Raw genomic sequence first — 14,830 nt, forward strand, 5'->3', positions numbered from 1 at the left:
CATTATTGATGCCAAACTTAAGTGTGGATATTTGATTAGCTTTTAGCCTTATTGTAGAGCTCATAACTCCCAAGCTCAAGGCATCAATCAACCTCGACCTCCCTGGCTAGAGTGCTTCCCTTAAAGTCTCCATTAGATACCGAATACTTTTAAACAGACTTCATTATTAGCATGATTTGACAACTACATTCACTTTTAGTATTGGTATCTGTTTATAAATGGCTTTATCAACACTAAGACATGCAGTTCAATTCAACAAACGTTTATTACATACATAATGCTTGTAGGGTACTGTGCTAGATTCTGGATGAAATTCAAAAGTTTAGCTAAGACACTGTTCTAACATGGAATTTATAGACTGGAACAAAAATCTTATTAAAAGGAAATGAGGGCTCATTATAAAGATAACATTTTCTTCAGCTAGTAGCTAAAGGAGTTTAGATGTGCTGTTGGAAACTGAAGGTTGAACAGTTAATTTAATTTGCTATGCCTTTTAGATGCTTTGCCATTTTTGAAGTAGGTTAAAATAGGATTGCTGGGTGAAAGTATGGATGCTTAAGGCCTTCAGAACTGAAGTAACACTAAATAACCTCTTCCTTTTCAAAGTATGACCAACTGTTTTTAATGACCAGAGTTGAGTATCTGTGGAAGTTTGAAAACAGTTTTCTCTAATGCCTTCTTGACTTACTTTCACTGTCAGGTATCATTAGATCATAGGAGCTGGAAGAGACCTTGGAGGTCACTAAGTCCCACAATCTTCTTTTTTGGATGAGGTAACAGAAGTTCAGACAAGTACAGTGACTTGCTCATGGTCACACAGGTAGCAAGCAGCAATGGTAGAATTAAAACACAGTCTGCTAACTCCAATTTGAGTAGTCTTTCTATTGCACAATACTCTGTGGCTTGTAAATATACATTAAAATCCCAGCATCAGGAATTCCACAGGGTATCCAAATGTGATATTTTATAATGAAATAATAACTTTCATAAATAGCTAACATTTATATATTACATTTACTATGTGCCAGGTAGTCTGATAATCACTTTTAAATTGTTATTTCATTTGCTCCTCACCTTAGGAGGTAAGTGCTATTATTATCCCATTTTACAGTTGAGGAAACTGAGGCAGAGTTTAACTTGCCCAAGATCACACAAGTAGTAAATGTTAAAATGAATAAAATATGAAGAAAACTATATTTCTAGCCTGAAGGATACACGAAATAGACTATGTCCAAATTCTCTGTTGAATTAAGCCTATTTATTAGTCACTTGTACCTGAATTAAATGAAAAGAAGTATTTCTGCTCTCCTAACAACCACTTCTTTTCTATTTTCTCCTCAGTTCTTAAGGGTGGTTATTTAAGTGGTAGGTATGTTTGAGTTGAGGGAAGCTGAAGAATAATTGCTACATAAGGTGAAGACAAAAAGACTATTAAAAAGCTCAGTTTAATTGTCTCCTTAACACTAATATGTAATAATAGTAGGAAATAAAATTCTCTATATGAATGTTATAAGTTCAAGGACGAGAAAAAACTTTATTTAACAGGAAAAAAGCACTATATAGCACAATATCACGGATAGCAAAGAGCTGATTTGTAGTGCTGAACTTGGGAGTTAGAAGAATTTAATTTCTGAAACTACAGTACAGTAACTTATCTTCTCTGAACCTCAGTTTCTCATTTGAAAAATGGGTATATCTCCTATAGAATAAACCTCACAGCACTATTACACAATCAAATGAGATAAAATATGTAAAGTGCTTTGTAAAACAACACATATAGTTATTATTATTATTTTAAGCCCACTTTATTAAATTCTTCCAAACAGGGTCCTCAGCCACTCATGTAAACTTCAATTTTGAACCATCCTAACTCCCAATAAGATTTCAACCTTCTAGGGGGGTATTTACATATTAAGTGAAGAACTAGTTAAATGCAAATAAATCTCTAATTAGTAGAATGTATGGGGAATGCTTCTTTGTTCCCCTCTTACTTACTTAAAGTAGAATACTACTTAACAAATGGAATAATTTTTATACAGAATACTTTCGTGTAATGAATTATTTACCATGAATGAACTCAGCCTGCGGTTCTTTAGAGGTAGTTTCAGTACAAACACAGTTGTCTCTTTGTCAATAATATATGAATATATACATGTGTGTGCATACAAAAACTATGTACATGTACACACACACGTACACACACACACACACACACACTCTTTTAAGTTCCACAACAAAGGGGAAACAACTAAGTGGAATGGAAAGAGCACGAGACAGCAGACAGTCAAGATGATGGAGGGAGAGGAAGCTGTACAGCCTGGTTCCCTCTAAATTTCCTTACAAAGACCAAATGCTGATACAGAACACCAAGAAAAAATCACACTTAAGTCATTTTTTTTAGCCCTCAGTAACTTAGGGAGAGATAAGTCTGTGGAAAACTAGGTATATAGTTTGGCTGGGATCTCTGGCGACACTGAGCATTTTCAGTGCCTAGGGACTGACAGAGAGCCAGTGAATGGCAGGAAAGACCAGACTATGAGGAGACAACAGGAGATCCCTAAACTGGTGCTGGGTGAATAACGCTGCCATCTGGCAACTCATGCAGGGGAGAGAAGGGCAATTGCAAGTCTAGGCCCTGCCTATACTTTGGGCAAAGAACAAGTTCCAACAGCAAAATGTAGAACCCGTGTGGCTCTAACTCCAGGAACAGAGCAGTGACTCAGTTACAGCCTCTAGCCCAGGGTGGAAGCCAGCAGTGGAATGATGGCATGACTCCCAGACTAAAGAGTAGCTGAATCTAGCAGTGGTCTGCTGAAACTTCCAAAGAGAGATAAGTTGATAGACTGAAACTTGGGTCAGAAACGAGTGCAACTCAAACCAGGACAGTACACCGACCTCTCCCTGGTTCACACCACTTAAGAGAGCACTGAAAGCTTGCATGCCGCCAGTCTGAGTTATGAAAGCAGGAGGATTTAAAAGGCCAGAAACTCAAGAAGACATAAATGAAAAACCACCCCCCTGCCCCAAGCCCCAGCACTAAAAAAACCAAAGCCAAAAAGTAGAGTGCAAGAATGAGCAAACAAGATGAGAATCTGATGACAGAGAAGCTCAAGATATAAACAGAAGATCTATAAGAGTAAAGCCTCAAAGAAAAAAGCAGATTGGATAGAGGTCCAACAAGAATTCCTAGAAGTTAAAAGCAAATGTTAAAAAAGATCTAAAAGTGATTTTAATACTAGATGAGAGTAGTAGAGGGAAAAAAATGAGAAAAGAAGTGAGAGCTAGGAAAGAAAGATAAGAAAAGAGGATTAACAACTTGGAAAAAGAGGCCTTATTGAAGAAAATAACTATTTGAAAATTAAAACTGGCCAAATGGAAGCTAATGATTCCATCAGACATCAAGAAATAATAAAACAAAGTCAAGACTGAAACAAAGAAAAAATTTCATAAGAAAAACAACTTCACTTGGAAAACATTCAGGACAGATAATTTAAGAATCACTGGACTACCTGAAAGCCATAAGCAAAAAAAAAAAAAAAAAAAAAAAGAAAGAAAGAAAAAAGAGCCTACACACCGTATTTCAAGAAATCTTGAAAAAAAAAACCCAAGTGCTGAGATATCTTAGAACCACAGGGCAAGGTAGAAATCAAAAGAATCTACTGGTAACCTCCTGAAAGAAACTCCAAAATGAACAGTTCTAGAATTATTTGCAGCCAAAAATCCAGAGCTACTAGGGTAAGGGAAAAATTCTATAAGTAGCCAGAAAGAAAAAAATTCAAGGATCTGAGGATACAATATCAAGATTGTACAGGATTTACCAACCACCAATAAAGAAAAAGAGCTTAGAATATGTAACTTTTAATGGCTTATAATGAAATAAAAGTTACATTCATTAAAGGGCCTTTGAAATAAAGATTAAAAATTGGAAGCTAAGTTAACAGTTCAAAAGAATGGGTAGGTCAAAGAATAAATCATAGAAATAATATAAAAATTCATTAAAGATAATAACATCAATGAGGCAACATACAAAAATTTATGAAAGGAAGCCAAAGCAGTACTTAAGGGAAAATTTATATCTCTAAATAATTTCATTAATAAAAGGGAGAAAAGATCAATGAACTGGGGGTACAACTAAAAAAACCTAGAAAACAAACAAATTAAAACCTCCCAATTAAACAACCAAAATAGAAATCCTAAAAATCAAAGTAGAGATTAACAAAATTAAAAGTAAAACAAAAAACAAAACAAAAAAAACCTACTGACCTAATAAAAGTAGGAATCAGAATTTTATAAAACAACAATAAGACACTAGCTAATTGGATTTAAGAAGAAAGAAGAAAACCAAATTACCAGTATCAAAAAAAAAAAAAGATGAAATAACAGCCACTGACGAAGTAAAAGTAATTATTGGGATTTTTTTCACCCAACTATACAGGCTGATAAAACTAACAATCTAAAAAAATGGATGAATATTTACAAAAATATAAATTGCCTGGTGAATAGAAGACAGAATACTTAATTTTATCTTTTTTTTTTTTTTTTAAAGCAATTGGGGTTAAGTAACTTGCTCAAGGTTACACGGCCAGGTGTTTCTGGGTGGGTGCTAAGTGTCTGAGCCTGGATTCGATCCCTAGGTCATCCCAACACTGGAGCCGGTGCTCTTACTTGCTGTGCTACCTGGCTGCCTCCGCTTTTATTTTTATTTTTTTAAAGCAATTGGGGTTAAGTAACTTGCTCAAGGTTACACAGCCAGTTATTTCTGGATGTGGTGCTAAGTATCTGAGCCTGGATTCGATCCCAGGTCATCCCGACTCTGGGGCCGGTGCTCTTACTCACTGCACCACCTGGCCACCCCTACTTAATTTTATCTTAAAAAAAAAGAAATTGAACAAACCATAAATGAACTCCTTACAACAAACAAAACAAAACAAACCCATAAGACTAAATGGATTTACAAGTGAATTCTATCAAACATTTAAACAATACTATATAAACTGCTTGAAAAAAGAGGTAAAGAAGGGGTACCACCCAAATTCTTTTTATGACACAAATATGGTCTTGATATCTAATCTAGGGAGATTCAAAACAAAGACAGAAAACTATATACCAAAAACCCTAATAAATATTTATGTAAAATTTTAAATAAAATATTAACAAGGAGGTTATAAACAATAATATATCAGAGATCATACACCATACTAGACTAGACTTGTACCAGGATTGTAGAGGCAGTTCAATATTAGGAAATAGTATTTCCTATATATATGTATGAATATATATTTCCTAATAGAATAGGAAATATTATACATATAATATATTAAATATATAATATATATATATTTAGAATAATAAACATCTGGCATGGGAATAAATTAGAAGCCTTCCTAATAAAACCATGGTTCAAAACAAGGATGCCTATCATCACCATTACTATTCAGTATTGTACTAGAAATACTAGCCATAGCAAAAATAAAAGAAAAGGAAATGGAATGAATAACCACAGACAAAGAGGATACAAAATTAACCACTTTTCTATGGAAGATATGGTTTATTTAAAAAACTTTCTACATATGCCTTGATTGGTAGACCACTAAATATTTCATAATGTCTGTAGTGATTTTAAGTAGAATTTCTCTTCCTACTGGATTTTGCTGGTAATATGCAGAAACATTGATTATTTTTGTGGCTTTTATATCCTGCAACTTTAACAAAGCTGTTAATTGTTTGTGTTTATTTTTCCATGTTCCTCTAATTTCCTTATTATTATTCCTTTGTGTCTTAACCTTGTTAAGAATTCATAACTAACAAGAGATAGAGTGGTTTCACAGGAGGTAAAATGGGCAGTTCTGATTACATAAAAAAATTAAAGTTTTTGTACAAACAAAACCAAATGCAGCTAAAATTAGGAGAAGCAGGAAATTGAGGGATAGTTTTCACAGTAAGTTTCTCTGATGAAGGTCTTATTTCTAAGATATGTGTGTGTGATTCAAATTTTAAGAATAACAGCTACTTCCCCATTGATAAATGGTCAAAAGCTATGACTAGGCAGGTTTGGAAGAAGAAATTTAAGCTAATGCTATATGTCCATATGAAAAAATAATCAATACTTATAACTAATTAATATAATAACTATTACTTATAATTATAATAAATAACTCTAAATAATGAATACTTATAAAGATACAAATTAAAACAATTCTGAGGTACCACCTCGAACCATCCAATTGACTAAGTTGACCAAACAAGAAAATGACAAATGCTGGAGAAGCTCAGGGAAGACAGATACTTTGATGTACTGGGTGTGGAACTCTAAACTGGTCTAAGCATTTTGGAAAGCAATCTGGTACTATGCCCCAAAAGCTATTAAAGCTGTCCATATCCTCTGACCCACTGATACTACTATTCGGTCTATACCTGAAAGAGATCAGAGAAAGAGTTAAAAGACTCATACTTACAAAAGTATTTATAGCAGCTTTTTTTTTTTGTGATGGCAAAGAATTGGAAACTGAGGGAGAGGTGCCCAAATCAAGTTACAGTGTAGTGAAGGTGAGGGAATACCATTATGCTGTAAGCTATGGTTTCAGAAAAACCTAGAAAGACTTCTATTAATCAATTCAAAGTGAAGTGAACAGAACCAGGAGACCAATTTATATAGTAATAAAAGCAATAATGTGAAGATAACTTAAAAAGACTTAGAAACTCTGATTAACACTATAATCACAACTCCAGAGGACTCATGATGAAACAAACATGTTACCCATTTCCAGATGCAGAATGAAACATCTTTTCTCTCCCTCCTATGTAATCTATAAACTTTTTTACTGGGATACAAAAAGTTCTTTAGATAAATTTCTTTCCTCTCCCTCTAAGATATTTTGCAATCAACTCAAATGTAACATAAATTGAGTTTGAGATGATTACAAAAATTAAATTTGTGTCCTTTTAGCTCTCAAAATTTCCTTGTCATTGACCATTCTATTGTGGGCCAGATGCTTTTGATTTTTCTTTGAAATGCTACATATCTCTGTCTCTTCTCATCCAATATAACTACTATTTCTACAATTCAGTTCTTTTCATTTCCAGTTTAAAGAATTATAGTAGTGCTCTAACTGAGAAAATAAAGAAATAGAGAGCCCAGTCCTATTGGACTAATTTCCCTTTAAAAGATAATAGAACCATATATATTTAAGCTTAAAGGGACTTTTAAAAGATAGTTCTGTGCAAAGCCCTCACTTTTACAGATGAAGAAACTGAGGCTCAGAGCAGTCAAGTGACTTGCCTAAGGTTATACAGTTATCTGGTACAGACTGAACTTGAACCCGCATCTTCTAACTCCCAAGTTTAGTGGTTTCCATTACACCACAATTTGAAGTCACTGCCATGCTCAAAATTTTTCAGTGACTTCTTATTTTCTTCCATTTCAAGGAAATACAATATTACCAGCATGAATATTGCTTTCACTGATACATATGAACATCCCTCTATAACTTGGTAGATGATTTTCAAAAACAGTCATAGCTGAAAAATTCATCACTCTATAATTAAACTAGTGAATGAGTTTCTCCATACTTAACTGGCAGGTTGTCAGTTAAAATACAGTCTTTTCAGTTTTGTAGAGACTGGCATAGCTTATGCTTTATAGATTATAGTTTCCTTCACACCATGATGAAGCACTGGACATTAGGAGATTGTCTTCTTTGACAACAAATCTAAATTTTCCTTTAAAGATTCTGATTATTATGGAGAATTGTCTATTCAGATTTTTTACTACTCCTTAACACAAATCTTTTACCATAGTTATACCCCTCCCACAAGCAAACAAGACTAATAATTCCTGCAAGCATCTGTGCCTTGCTTTTGTTCATCTTTCCTGAAATCTCTCCTGAAATGACCTCTTCTTTCTCCCGTTATGTTTTTCAACCTTTTTGGTCCCAAGATCCCTTTCCACTCTTATCAAGTGACCCCTCCCCAACACAAGAACTTTTGTTTATGCATATTATATCTAGAAATATTATTGTATTAGAAATTAAAATGTTTTAGTATTATATTATGAAAATAGTTTCAACTCTGCAAACCCCCTGAAAGGGTCACAGGGATCCTCAGGGGTCCCTGAACCACACTTTGAGAACTCTTGCCTCACTGATTTCTTTCTCATCTGAACTATTATGGAACTTATAGCACATACAATAAAACTTATCACTGAATTATTTACTATCTTGTATTATTTGCTATTGTATCATATGACATATCTTGTCTCAATTGTAATTTCTTTGAAAAGGCTGTGTCTATATTTTTATGACTCTCATGTCACCTTGTACTATGCTGAGCACATAATAGGTACTCAAATAACTGCTTAATTGTAAGCAGTCACTTCTATTTTCTAATAATTTCAGAGCCTTCTGTAGAATATAAAATTATACTACCAAAGATGGGTTTGAGCTCTCAAATGTTGTCTTTAAGTCATCAGAGAATTACTTATGAGTCTTTCAACTTTGTGAAAGAGCAATAGAGTAGGGCATAAGTATGGCTCTAAGTTTCTAGTAGTATGATTTCTCAGTTAAAGAACATATATATCCCAGCAAAGAAAATATTGACAAAATCTTCCATACTTGAGTGGTGCAGGTAGAATAGTCTGGTAGTTGTAGTGTTGTTGCTGTTGGCTCAGGATCTGTAGCTGCAGGAAAAGCTGCTGTTGCTGTAGCAGACGGGCATAGTTGGAGTCCATCTGTGGCTCGTTCTTCTCACCTTTCTGATCTGGTGGGATATATTGATGGTACTTCAACTTCTTAACCCGTGGTTTGGGATCTTTACATTTCTTGCTTCGGTGCTTGTCGTTTGGATTCTTAGGATGACTTTGCTATTTAGAGAAAGAAAGGAAACAGGAAGAGTTTCAGAGATGGCACTGTACTATTCTCTTACATGTCTAATTTGAAACCGTTAAAATATAGGAGTAAGACATTTGTGAGAAAAATGGGAATCAATCAGAAAATTTTTTGCTTTGTGCCATTTTCTCTCAAGTTAAGAATGACTGCCATCAGATCATCCTTTCCTTTTTCAATATCCAGGTTTACAAGAGTATACCCAATGCATTACGTTTTGGACAAAAAGTAGGTGAAGATAATGATTCACAGGCTACTTGAAGGTACTGTGTCTAATTTGATCATTCAAATAATCTAAAAAACTTAAAAATTAGACTTTAGTAGAGATCAAATTGTTATTTTTATGAATTTTGGCTTTAAAATTCATTTCTAAAAAGTACAAATACATTAGAAAAGGCATTTTATTCTTGGAATAAGTCCCTAAAGAAAGGAGGTTCCTAAAAAAAGAAAGAAAACTAGAAAGCTTTCAGCTTAATTGCCACTTAAATTATACAGCTAAAATATAACACATATTACATTTTGTTTCTTGAAGAGTACTAACATTATATTTAAAATTACATTGAAAAATTTGTTGCCATTTCTCCCAATTAAAAAGTATGTATCTCCTGCCCCATCTGAACAATTTAAAAAAAGGGAGAGAAAATAACCCTTATAACAAATATGCATGGTCAAGCAAAATACATTTCTACATTGGTCATGTTTAAAAATATATGCTTCATTCTGCATTTTAAATCCATCACCTTTCTGGTAGGAGGTGGTTAGCATACTCCATCTCTGGAATCTTGTTTTGACATTGCTTTGATTGGAGTTCTAAAGTCTTTCAGTGTCGCAAAACTACATTTTAAAGAGATTTTCTTTCTTGTGAGAATTTTTCCAAAGATTTTTATACTATTTTAGTAATTACTTTGGTGTATATTCTTTAAAAATATAAAACTAAATTAAACACAACTATGAAATAACAAATATGAAGATTAATTTCCTACTTATAGAAAATGTTACTTAATATTAACCTGTAAGGTAGTAACCCCTCCAAATGAACTGAATTCATATTTATATTATTTTAAAAGACAGATCATGGAACCATTATCGTGGTGTTAGCTCTAAAGATATAAACATTTAGGCAATTTAGTGCCAGTGCTCCTGATTCTTTATTAAATGAACACAATTCAAATTCCTAAATACACTTGCAGGCAATTTATATCAAGCAAAATTTCATGAGGCTCATGATAGATTATATAAGGTGTGTAAGACAGTGCACATCCAAGGAGTATGTATAGTTTTATGCCTCACATCTATTTAGTGACTCCTTACTCTCTTTATCTTCCTTTTATATAATTCTTCAGGGAAAAGGATACCTGTCTTTAAAATAACAAAGGCAAAACCATGTTAGAAATTCACTGTAGCCTAACTTGCGTACTGGAGAAAACATAAAGAAAGGCTATATGTATGAACAATCTTTCAAAGAATGTTAAAACAAAAGTTTTTCTCTCAACTGGCTTTCCCTTTTATCCTAGGTGCGTTCATTTTGCTTGTGCAGGAGTCTTGCAGTTCCGATATAATCAGAATCGCCTATTCTTTCATATCTTGTAGCCGCCTCCGTCCCTATCTGTCTAAGACTCCACCTGCCTGACAGCGGGGGGCATAACAGCTTACTTCTCTTCTAATTTTTCATGGTAATACTTTAAATATTAAGGTCATATATTCATTTAGAATGTTTATAATATGGCATAAAGTGCCATTCTAGAAGATTATTTTCTTGTTTTTACAATAGTTATTATTAAGTAGGGATTTTTTTCTCTAAGCAATTTGTTTTCCAGTTTACCAAACATTGAGTTAATGAGTAACACTGTTTTCAATTTTCCCTGCCTAGTCGATTCCATTGATTTACTTCTCTCTCTTCTTAAAAACTAATTTCAGATGGTTTTGATGACTGCTGCTTTGTAACATACTCTGGAAGTACTACCGTGTTTCCCCGATAATAAGACGCTGTCTTATTAAATTTTTTTGGACAGAAAAACACCAGAGGGCTTATTTTCAGGGGAGGGCTTATTTTAATGAACGTTGACAGCAATTTTAATAAACAGGTAAATGTGAACAAAAAAATGTACCTTTATTCAATAAGCAAATCACTGGGGAAGAACAGGATGACGCGCTCGCTGCTGCAGCTCTGATTGGATGCAGCTCGGAGCGCGGCGTGCGTTTCACCCGGGGGGGGGTACGGTGCACACAGAGGGTACCGTAATGTAGCGTGTAGCGCAGGGGATCACCTTCACTACAGTAGCAATCTCAACAGGGCTTATTTTAGAGGAATCTTACACAGTAAGGGGAGGGCTTATTTTCGGGATAGGTCTTATTATCGGGGAAACATGGTATTTCCCTTTCCATGCCAACCTCATTACTTCCCTTAATATAATTATTTTGATTTTCCAAATAAATTTCACTACCTTATTAAGTTCTGTAAAGTACCCCCTTTTATAGCTTGAGTAGTATGGCACTAACATTGTGAACTAATTTTAGCAATATTGTCATTTTTTATTACATTGCTATGGCATAGCCACGCTCATTTGAATACTCCCTCCAGCTACTTTAAAGAGAGTACTTTGCAATTATATGCTTTAGTAGACTCACTCCAAATATTTTAAGCACTATGTGGTTATTTGGAATGGGATTTCTCTTTCTATTATTGCCTCTTGGATTTTTTAGTTATATGGAAATGCCATTGATTTTTAAGGGAATACCCTACATATAGAATATCCCTCCAGGCGGCTAGGTGGTGCAGTGAATAGAGCACTGGCTCTGGAGTCTGGAGGACCGGAGTTAAAATCTAGCCTCAGACACTTAATACAAAAACTAGCTGTGTGACCTTGGGCAAGTCACTTAACCCCCGTTGCCCTTCAAAAAGCAAAAAACAAAAGTCTTTTTTTAAAAGCATAAATGAGTATTATATGCCTTATAAATATTATCTCATTTTATCCTCATAACAACTCTGTGGGGTAGGTGATATTATTATCCCATTTTACCTTTGAGGAAACTGAGGCAAACAGGTTAAATGACTTGTCCCAGGTATATATATACACATTTTAAAATCAACAATCTGTTTTTTTCTATTACATCTGAATTAATTATATTGGTACACTAAATCTACACTGCCCTCTTCTTCCAACTTTCCTTTTCTGTTGAGTATGCCATCATTTTCCCCACTTACCCAGATTTCTAATCTTAAGAGTTATCTTTGTCTTTTCCCTTTCCCTCACCTTACTTCTACCTTTACAGTATCTCTCATATCTTTCTTCTTCCCACTGGCTGAGGGCCTCAGTTAGACCCTCACTGCCTCTTTCATGGACCATTGAAATAGTTTCCTTGCTCTCCCTAATCTAATTTCTACCTGCGCTAATTCATCCTATACATAGCTGCCCAATGGACTTTCCTAAGACACAGGTCTGACTATGGCATTCACTAGCTCAAAATTCTTCAGTGGTTCCCTTTTACTTTTAGGATGAAATACAAATTTCTTAGCCTGCCATTTTAAGGCTTTCCCTTAATCTTACAGATTTATTTCATAGTACTCTACTTCACATACTCTATATTCTAGTCAAATTATACTATCCTATTTTGTTTAAGGGCTAGCTCAAACTTAACTTCCTCTATAAATTCTTTCCTGAACCTCTAGACTATCAATACTTTCTCCTTAAATGACTGTATTTCATTATTTGTGTGTATATTCTATTCCCTTCAGTAGAATTTAAGCTCCTTGAGGACATGGGTGGTGTTTGTTCTTGTCTTTGTCCCTCCAGAGTCTAGGACATTGCCTTGAATGAGATGACAGTACCTAAGGATTTGGGGGTCTTAAAAACAGGGTGGATGGTTAGGCCTGGTCATCCTCCATCTTACTGGAAGGAAAAGAATTTGTAACATCTATTTATCCAGGTTGTGAAAGAAATAAAGCAACCCAGATGGGATCTCAGCAGTCTTGGGAGGGAGGCTAAGGGTACTCTCAGTAGTGGCAGTTCTTTTGACATTCATTGCCTGATTAGGTTGAAAAAAAGCAAATGAAAATTTTGCTGATTAATGGATATTGGTACAAGAATTTCTGTGCTGATTAGATGAGACAATGTCTTTACCAAATTCCATTGTTTTAAGTTTTCCATAGTTAAGATGTTCAATTGTCCAAGCATCTCAGTCATTATAACTTTTTTTAAATTAAATTTTACTTTATTTTTCAAAGATCAGCCTTTTTTCTCCTTCCCCCCTTCCAAGTGAAAAAGCAAGAAAAAACAAAACCAGTTTTACAAACATATACAGTCCAGCAAAACAAAATTTTTCATTGGCTATGTCTAAAAAAAAATGTCTTCACTCCATCACCTCTTTGTCAGGAGATGGGCAGCATGCTTCATCATGAGTCTTCAGGAATTGTGGTTGGTCCCAAATTTTGTTTTAATCAGCCAAGATTTCACCTCACTCTCCACATTCCTTCCCTCTACCCAATGCCTCAACTTCTACAGCCACCCAAAGAACACAAGAAAAATAAAACCTATTACATTAATGTGCAGAATCAATCAAAACCAAATTTCTATATTGGACATGTCCTAAAAATATTTGTCTCATTCTGAATCTTTCACCTTTCTACCAGGAGTTGGGTAAGCACATTTCACCATTAGTCCTCTGGAATCCTAGTTGATCATTAATCTAATAATTCAATACAGTAGTATTCCATCACATTTATATACAACAACTTGTTTATTCATTCCCCAAAATATGGGTACTTCTCAGAATCCTATTCTTTGCCACATCAAAAAAGGGATATAAGTATTTTTGTATAGCTTTAGCATTTATTTTGCTTAGGAGTAATCCCTCCCTTAATCTATCCTTCCAATTCCTCTAATTTCCCTGCCCCTCCTCCTGTTTCCCTGTTGAGTGAAATGCAATTTTTTGTCTTTCTTTTTATTTTTTATTAATTTATTTTTAGTTTCAACATTCATTTCCACAAGATTTTGAGTTCCAAATTTTCTCTCCATCTCTCCCCTCCCCCCACCCGAGATAGCATGCATTCTGATTATCCCTTACCCCATTCTGCCCTCCTTCTATCACCTTCCTTATCCCCTTCCCCCTTACCTTCTTGGAGGGCAAGATAGATTTCTATACCACATTGCCTGTATATCTAATTTTCCAATTGCATGTAAAAACAATTTTTAACATTAATTTTTAAAACTTTAAGTTTGAAATGCTCATCCTTCTTCCCTCCTCACTCACCCTCATTGAGAAGGCAAGCAATTAAATATAGGTTATACTTGGATAGTTATGCAAAACACTTCCATAATAGTCATGTTGTGAAAGACTATATTTCTCTCCAGCCTATCCTGCCCCCACTCATTCTATTTTCTCCTCTGACCCTGTCCCTTTTCAAAAGTGTTTGCTTCTGACTACACCTCTCCCAATCTGCCTTCCCTTCTATCATATCTCCCACTCCCCTTATCTCTTTCCTCCTTACTTTCCTAGGGGGTAAGATACCAAATTCAGCGAGTATGTTATTTCCTCCTCAAGCCAAATCTGATGAGAGTAAAGTTCACTCATTCCCTGTCACATCCCTCCACTTCCCTCCATTGTGAAACCTTTCTTGCCTCTTTTATGTGATGACTTACCCCATTCTATCTCTCCCTTTCTCCTCCCAATATATTCCTCTTTCACCCCATGATTTTATGTTTTAGATATCATCTCCTTCATATTCAGCTCACCCTGTGCCATCTATCCATCTTTCTATCCATCTCTCTCTCTCTCTCTCTCTCTCTCTCTCTCTCTCTCTCTCTCTCTCTTCCAACTACTCTTATATTGAGAAATGTCTCATGAGTTGCAAATATCATCTTTCCATGTAGGAATATAAGCAGTTAAGCTTTAGTAAGTCCCTTATGATTTCTCTTTCCTGTTTACCTTTTCATGCTTCTCTTGATTCTTGT

The 14,830-nt window shown here is 34.7% G+C and overlaps 1 protein-coding gene across 15 annotated transcripts in view; it reads right to left on the reverse strand.

Moving 5' to 3' along the window:
- MRTFB (myocardin related transcription factor B) overlaps positions 1–14,830 on the reverse strand; it is a 297,682-nt gene that overhangs the window by 29,737 nt on the left and 253,115 nt on the right. For all 15 annotated transcript variants that reach the window (XM_069086078.1, XM_069086082.1, XM_069086103.1 and 12 more), the window contains one exon: positions 8,610–8,857. In XM_069086078.1, the coding sequence (XP_068942179.1) occupies positions 8,610–8,857 (248 nt within the window). The remainder of the gene's footprint in view (positions 1–8,609; positions 8,858–14,830) is intronic.

This window comes from Petaurus breviceps, unplaced genomic scaffold (assembly GCF_028583685.1).
Source record: "Petaurus breviceps papuanus isolate PSGF00001 unplaced genomic scaffold, PetGlider_PUasm1.0 118, whole genome shotgun sequence".
NCBI classification, from domain to species: domain Eukaryota; kingdom Metazoa; phylum Chordata; class Mammalia; order Diprotodontia; family Petauridae; genus Petaurus; species Petaurus breviceps.